Genomic DNA, 7,888 nt, shown 5'->3' with positions numbered 1-7,888 from the left:
TGCCGCAATTTCTTGCGCAAGTTTTCGAGAATTTTTCCGCAAATACCCGCAGGGACAGTCCAATGGCTGGGCCATTTGGCTCGCATGGGCGATTGCATTCCTCGCCAACTGCTCTTTGGTGTCTTGCCCACTAAGCCGCCTCCACATGGCCCCATGAAGAGGTAGAAAGACCCGATCAAGCGTGACCTGGTGACTGTGTTCATTGGTATGGACGAGTAGCTTGACACGGCAGAGGACAGGTCAGAGCGGAGAACCAGGTGTCAGGATGGATTCTACAGGGTGATGTGTTCTCGGGTACAACCTGCTATGAAACCACTCTTATGTTGCACACGTCGTTTCAGCTGTCCACATGACATCGCTAGAAATATACGCACCTCCCGTTGATCCGAAAAAGCAAGAAAAAAAACACGAAACAAAAAAAAACAGTAAGCTATTTCACGTTCCACCAGACCCGCAGTAGCTGCCACGTTACGAAGCCAGCAATCCTTACAAATTGCCCCAGCTCGGGGACACATAGCCTATTGTGGCAGAGAGCGAAGCAGGAAGGTGTATATGTGCGCGCGTGTGTGTGTGTGTGTGTGTGTGCTCTAGGAACAGCGAACTGTAGCACCATCTAACTGCTTCTTCTTCTTTAACACTTGGGCACACCAACGTCACAGCAATCTGAGTATTGATGACCTTGAATATGTCGCTGCAAGAATCATACGGTCCCAATTTTCATATCAGTGAGCATCTTCTTCTCAGTTTTAGTGCGAAGAATCAACCGCTCAGCTCTAAAGTTGCAACGCCAGGCAAATTCACGATCCATTTGGAGAGCCTCCTCTGCTCCAAACGATAACCAATGAGCTGAATGCACACTGGCAACGGGCAGTAAGTGCAGAGCAGCACTAGTATTAGCTGTGAAAGGCAAATGGGATGAGTGACTTCTCTACATGTACCAGGCGCATGGAAATAATTATAAAACACAACCAGAGAAAAAGCAAGGGCCAGCCCACTATGCATTGAAGAAAGTCTCTGAACAAAAACAAAAAAAACCCATAGTCGTGTCGAAAAATTAGCTTTGTGGGCCAGCACAAGAGCTCAGAAAAAGGCCTATAGCGATTTGAGGATGTAACCTCTCCAAAATATTTATATAAGTTCTAAAAGTAAGTCTAAAGGATGTTACTACAATACCGGTCTTCTTCCAACACGCAATCGTACACCATGCACACAACATCAGTCTTACCGGCTCCCTATACACTCAGCTCGAAGACAAAGCCGTGCCGTTTGAGCGGCACATCCTCCATAGGAGCCAGTGTAGAGATATCGTCACCGGTCACCAGGCATTTCTTGTCGCGCATGTCGCACAAGAAATCCGACCACATCGGCGAGCAGGACGAGAGCAGGTGAGCATTGCCCAGGACTATCATGCCGTAGCGTGCACGAGTCAGGGTCACGTTCAAGCGACGAGGATTGTCCAGGAAGCCAATCGTTTCCTGGCCAGTGCCGATCGTGCTGCGGACAGACGACACCACGATGTAGTCTTTCTCGCGACCCTGGAACTCGTCAACGCTGCACACCTCGATTTGCTCGAGCTTCGCTTGCTGTGCACTGCGCAGCGTCTCCTTTAGCAAGGCCCTCTGCGCAGAGTACGGAGTGATGACACCAATGGAGCTCGGCTCGACTCGGCGCTGACACATATAGTTAATGATGTCCAGCACCGTTTTGGCCTGAGAATCATTCGCACAGGAGTGCTCGACAACATGATGTTGAGACGGGTCATGGAGAAACACCAACGGCTCCTGCGACGGCCATGGAAAGACTGGGCTGGATGGCGTGCGATCCAACGCAGATACACCGTTGCACAGCTTCCCGTCATAGAACACTCGGCACGAGAACTCAGCCAGCGAGGGGTGCATGCGAAACTGCGTGTCCAGGAACTCGGTGGGCGTGCCGGCCAGGATCAGTCGGTCGTACATGGACCGCAGCCGGTACCCATAGTCCGGGCAGGCGACCGGTATTGGTCCCAGCTGACACGGATCACCGATTAGCACAACACGCTCAGCATGGCTCATGATAGCAATAAGAGTTTCTGGTTCATACGACTGGGTGACCTCGTCTATCAGGACCACCGGGCACAGGAAGCGCTCCAGGCGATTGTCAGCGGCAGTTGCGCATGTCGCTACAACCACATCACACATATCGCGCAATACTTTAGACTCCAGCGTGAACCGGAGCAGATTCAGCTGGTCTAGCTCATCAATAGTCAGTTGATCTTCCTGATAGTACCTCTGCAACAGGGAGCACAGAGCTTGATCGGACGCCATATTGAGAACAATATCCTCCAGGCAGTACGGCTTGAGCGAGGCAGGAACTTCACGCTCCAGCTCGCTAGATCGTGCATTAATTCGAACTGCCCGCAAGCCCCGCCGGCAAATCTTCTCACAGAGATTGTCTGCAGCCACATTGCTGGAGGCACATACAAGTATTTTCGAAGTTTTACGACTGACGCCTCGGGTGTCTAGGTCACGGAGAGCAGTTTCGACAATGGCAGCTGCAACAGTCGTTTTCCCCGAGCCTGGTGGGCCACGGATAAGAGTCAGTGCCTGCGTGAAGACCTTCTTCACAATGTCCAACTGCCGAGCATTCAAAGTGTCCACCACATTCTCAGGTATTTTGACTCTGCGGGGCTGGCTCTTCTTCTGTGATTCACCTGTTTCACAAGCACCCTTGCTGCTCAACAAAGTGATAAGCTCATCATCCGTCGCCTCACTCCCAGTCAATCCCTCAGCCACCAACCCATGGTCCATGACATCATTCCCAGTCGATCCCTCAGCCAACAAATCACCGTCCATGAAATCACTTCCAGTCGATTCCTCAGCCACCAACTCGGTACCTACGTCAAGCTGTGACTGGCCAGCATCATCACCGCTAGAGCGACACAGGAGAGAATTGTAGAGTGGCGCAGAGATTTTCAGAGGCCGCGAAGTCTCCGCGTGGCCACCCCTGGGCTGATCAAGGCGATTGGCCAACAGCGTAAGATCATGCAGGGTGTCTAGCATTCTTGAGTATGTTACAGCTACCTGATCGTGTTGCATCAGCGTGAACTCGGTGCCAACTGGCATAGTACTAGTATCCAAGGATGGGTCCTCCACCTCCAGGAGAAGGATGTGTTCCTCACCCTCTTCTTCTTCCTGCTTAGGATTCAGACTAGGCATGACTAGAATGCGACAGCTATGAAAGCTACGTGCTTCCTCTTCAGAGTCTGCTTCATCATCACTGATGTTAGAAACCAGGTATACAGTCTCACCGACCAAATGGTCCACAATGTTGTAATGCGATGGGTAGAGTGTTTTTAAGGCTTCCAGGCCGTTAGGAATACTGCATAGGCATAGACCGTTAACGCTGATGAATTTGGGCACAACGACAATATCCGTGTCGCGATTGGTGTTCATCAGCGCATGCACGGCAGATTTGAAGTACTCTTCATATTCTGCGCCGCTTTCAAAGCGTAGCTGCGGCATCTGCACACCATCGACACCGCTGCTATTATCGCTTATGCTCCTCTCGGTGCTGCTATCGTTGCTTATGCTCCTCTCGGTGCTGCTATTGTTGCTTATGCTCCTCTCGGTGCTGCTAGCTGCTACTATGGTGCTCGTTTCATCAGCAATGGAACACAGTCCTCGAGTAGTGTATCGTGCAATGCTAGGCCCATACCTCGGTTCATGCGCCGGGCTAGAGTTTGGGAGCAGGTTAAAATTCCGTGTTCTGTGGCGTGCTGTCTTGGACAGCTGAGAGAGGTGCCGTATACACGCATAGTTGTGCAATCTTTGGGCATACAGCAACAAGTTGCTGATCCTCCAATGGCCACCGCAGCCAGCTGGCATTGCGCTTCAGCCAGTACTATCTCCCAAGGAATTTGAGAGAAAACCAAACAGGCAGCGTGGTGTTCAACCTGAACAAGACAGGATTCACAGTGGTGATAACCATTACGACTGCTTCAATACATTGTGCTACAGTGTACATCTCTTGTGAACTGCCAACAATAAAGTTGAATAAATTAATATTGTTTGCATAGCACCGAATACTGGATTCAAGCTTTCAACGTAAGCACTGGAACTTGTAGAAGGACGAGGTTAGATGCTGAGCAGGACATAATGAGAGATGAAATCTCCAAACAGACCTAGAAAGTAGAAGGTCTCAGCTCAGCAGCTTTTACCAGAATCAATTCAAAGCTGTAAAAAGTGACGTTCAAATTCTGAAACATTCTTTTCCTTTTTTCTGTTGTTTGAACTCCAGCCGTCCGGGTCCGGGCGCGCGCACGCCGCACAGGCGCCTAGCGTGAACGCACTTCGCTTGCATGCTTGTGCTTCCCAAGCGCACCCGGCGCGTCGGTAGCGTCCGACGCGCCCGCGATAACCGAAAAGGTAGCGCCAAGCCGCAGCGTTCACTTCGAGCTCGTGAGTCGTTGGCGGAGCTGCTGCAGCTAGCTCAGTAGCTGAGCATGAGCCTGATGAGGCACATAAAACTTAAAAGCAGGCGTAGTACGATCGCAAGTCAAAGCAGGGTACGCTCGTAGTTCATCGATGTACGAGGAGGTCTTCTGGCCTTCCCGTTGATTTGCCAAGTGTACCCAAGCGAAGGTTTGCTTTTTTGGACTCCGTATCACGATCAACAATAAAGGCAGTTGTTGAAATCGCCGTCAACGACAACAAAAAATTGTTCTTAGTGGACATGGGAGTCGATACCTGCTGCCTTTGGTTTTGATTTGTGGGTCGGACGTCCTGATGCCTTTCTTCAAGTCGTCAAAGAGCCCTCAAGACATTGTCAAATCGACCAAGGAAGCCCTTGTCATCTTGGAAAAGGGAGATGCGTCTGGAAAGAAGACGGAGAAAGCCGTCGAGGATGTCGGCAAAGGCCTGCTGAGTATGAAGCAGATTCTGTATGGAACGCAAGATGCAGAGCCACAAGCTGAAGCAATTGCCCAGCTGGCGCAGGAAGTCTACACTGCAAATTTATTGTTCTTGCTGATTACATCTCTCGCCAAAATCGACTTCGAAGCTCGGAAGGACGCTGCTCAAATTTTCAGCAACTTGCTGAGGAGGCAGATCGGTACGCGGATGCCAACTGTCGAGCATATTGGCTCGCGACCTGAACTGATGTTGGCTTTGGTTAGAGGTTATGAGAACCCACTTGTTGCACTCATTTGTGGAACAATGTTGCGAGAGTGTCTTCGTCATGAGAACCTTGCTCAGATTGTTCTGCATGACCCGATTCTGTATACATTCTTCTCCTTTATTGAGTTGCCCACATTTGACATCGCCTCGGATGCCTTTTCTTCATTTCGTGATCTGCTCACTAAACACAAGATGCTGGTGGCTGACTATCTGGAGGTTAACTATGACAAGATGTTTGGCCACTATGAGAGGCTGCTTCACTCCGACAACTACGTCACGAAGCGCCAGTCTCTGAAACTGCTGGGCGAGCTGCTCTTGGACAGGCACAACTTCACAACTATGACCACGTTCATCAGCAGCGTGGAAAACCTGAAGCTTATGATGACTTTATTGCGAGACAAGAGTAAGAACATCCAGTACGAGGCGTTCCACGTGTTCAAGGTCTTCGTAGCAAATCCCAACAAGAGCAAGCAGATCATGGATATTCTGTTGAAAAACCAGGAGAAGCTGGTTGATTTCCTGGGCAAGTTCCATGCTGATCGTTCTGAGGACGAACAGTTCAATGACGAGAAGTCGTATCTTATCAAACAGATCCAGGATCTGCGGCCGATGTAAACTGGAGCTTGCAAGGCCCACTCATTTCTGTTTATTTATGTATGTTCATTTCACGCTGATCATTTCCCCAGGCTGTGTACAGTAAGCAATATTGATTTGTGTTTGAGCCGTGTGTGTGTGTGTGTGTGTGATTTGTATGGTTTGTATGGTGTTTACATGTGCCTCCTGTCCATTAGCTGTAAATAGTGTTTTTAGTCGGCACCGATTCATAGCCTGCTGTGCCTTGCGGTGTTGTTCGTAAGTTGCACATCACCATGTATAATAGGGTTACGTTGGTGTACGTGCTGCATGTCTCAAGTGTGGATGGATGTGAGTTTCTGAATATATATTTTTTACTTTTGCGTGTCTTCCGCTGTGTCCACCAACCAATTAATTACTCCCACGAAATCGTTGTCTTTTCTGATACCAACATGATAGTTTAAGTTTATTTTCATTCCACTATTTTCCATCATCATAAAGCAACATTGCAAACATAAGTGCAATCTCTCATTGGGTGTGCTGGTCAGCGATACTGATGTCAAAGTGGTGTCTTGATTGACCTGCTTTGTATCTGTCATAGCCACAATTACTTTCGCTGTGGTGGTGCTGGTGGTTTGTGCTGTGTCGGTGGCCAAGTTTGCTCTCTGTGTGCCCAGTGTTCTTTGTGCATGAGATTTGTAATTTTGCAGGCACCGCGGTGTTTCGATTGCGCTGTTTTAAAGTGCTTGTCTTCTCGCACAAGGAACTGACTTCGCTGTGTTCGTCTGAGGAAGAAAGTCTTGGGGAACGGTGCCTCTCAGATTGGGTTGAGACTGTTTCTCCTCACCCTCCACTGCTCCAGGCTTGCTTTCCATGGGTGATAACAAACCGGTGCTTCCGATTATATCGGCATGTTTTGAGGGTGGTGTTACGCTGCGACATGGGATTCTCGGTCTTTGACCACTTTGGTGGGTCTGATCTCCTCATCTCCCACCGCTTTAGGAGCTGCATCTGCGCCTTGATACTTGAAGGGTGGTGGCGTTCCTACGGATGCGGAAAACTCGGCCTCTAGCCGAGTCTGACGCGAACCGTGAAGTTATTATTATTTTTTAAATAAATAAATTAACTACCTGGCTGTGAGAGCAAGGCAGCTTACAAAAGCCCCACATCATCCCCCCTGGACGCTGGTACCAAGAGTACATAAGTAACATAACGGTTTCATACTCTTGATGGCACATCATACTACATACTCAATAGTGTACGGATACCGCCCTGGGCTTGTCTTCATTTTGGTGTTTCGGCGGCATGTATTCCAACATGCTCAACTGGTTGTTTTGTGTTTTGCTCTCAGTCTTGGATTTGTCTGCTATGTGTGGACTCTTGAAGTGAAACGTGCCGACTAGTGCTGTACTGTAGTGGTGTTTTCCAAGTGCCAGTTGTAGTACAGGTTGATGACGAATCCATGGCTGATCATGGAGCGCACATACAGTGCATGCACATGTATGAACATACTAGTAACGTACAGACACTTTTTTTTCATCCGAGATGTCTGAAAACCTCCTCAGTATGCGACAAGAACAGGAAAAACTATGTGTGAAATAATGATATTTTTTTAATGGCAAATGCAACATGTACATGCACGCGTACAGGCGCTAGGCGCACGAGGAGGTGCATGTACGACCAAGAGGGAAAATAGCTAACACTGTACATGTATTGAACTTGGTACAGCACGGCAGTGTTGTGGATCATTTCCTATTGTCTTTTGTGTGTCTGGGTTCAATGAGAGTGTTTCTGCATGACTTTGTACATGATGACCCATGGGTGGGGTAGACCTCCTCTCCCTCTGTTTTGTACAGCATGTCTTGCTCCACTTGCTGGCACTGATAAGTCAAAAGACTAAAGACAAGTACTACAAGAACACTCTGAGTATCGACACACTCATGCCATGGTTATCTACCACTACCACTCGTACGCACTACAGTAGAGTCGCGCGCCCAAGAACGTTGTTTCCAAGGGGTTGGCCTGGGACGTTCTTATTTTTCGGTAATCTAGCTGCATTCTTATTTATTTTTTATTCTTATTTATTTTTACAAAAAAAACACACACCATTTGACGGCACAAAGCAGCAAGGCAGCGATGAGACATATGGAATGGCAGGA

General features: G+C 48.8%; 2 protein-coding genes across 2 annotated transcripts; one reads left to right on the top strand and one right to left on the bottom strand.

The window, feature by feature from the left end:
- Positions 1–355: 355 nt before the first annotated feature.
- LOC135804623 (uncharacterized) lies at positions 356–4,244 on the bottom strand. The gene has a single exon (XM_065318537.1). The coding sequence runs from the start codon at positions 3,864–3,866 to the stop codon at positions 1,233–1,235; it is 2,634 nt and encodes an 877-aa protein (XP_065174609.1). The 5' UTR covers positions 3,867–4,244; the 3' UTR covers positions 356–1,232.
- Positions 4,245–4,525: 281 nt separating this feature from the next.
- On the top strand, positions 4,526–6,260 carry LOC135804622 (calcium-binding protein 39-like). The gene has a single exon (XM_065318536.1). It carries the CDS (start codon positions 4,767–4,769, stop codon positions 5,769–5,771), a length of 1,005 nt encoding a protein of 334 aa, XP_065174608.1. The 5' UTR covers positions 4,526–4,766; the 3' UTR covers positions 5,772–6,260.
- Positions 6,261–7,888: the final 1,628 nt, after the last annotated feature.

The sequence above is a fragment of the Sycon ciliatum genome, chromosome 1, assembly GCF_964019385.1.
Source record: "Sycon ciliatum chromosome 1, ocSycCili1.1, whole genome shotgun sequence".
Classification (NCBI taxonomy): domain Eukaryota; kingdom Metazoa; phylum Porifera; class Calcarea; order Leucosolenida; family Sycettidae; genus Sycon; species Sycon ciliatum.
The sequence above is the reverse complement of the archived record's forward strand: the minus strand, read 5'-3'. Positions and strand labels throughout refer to the sequence as shown.

Excerpts from the sequence above, each read along its gene's own strand:
- LOC135804623 (XM_065318537.1), bottom strand. The coding sequence starts at position 3,866 with ATGCCAGCTGGCTGCGGTGGCCATTGGAGGATCAGCAACTTGTTGCTG.
- LOC135804622 (XM_065318536.1), top strand. The coding sequence starts at position 4,767 with ATGCCTTTCTTCAAGTCGTCAAAGAGCCCTCAAGACATTGTCAAATCG.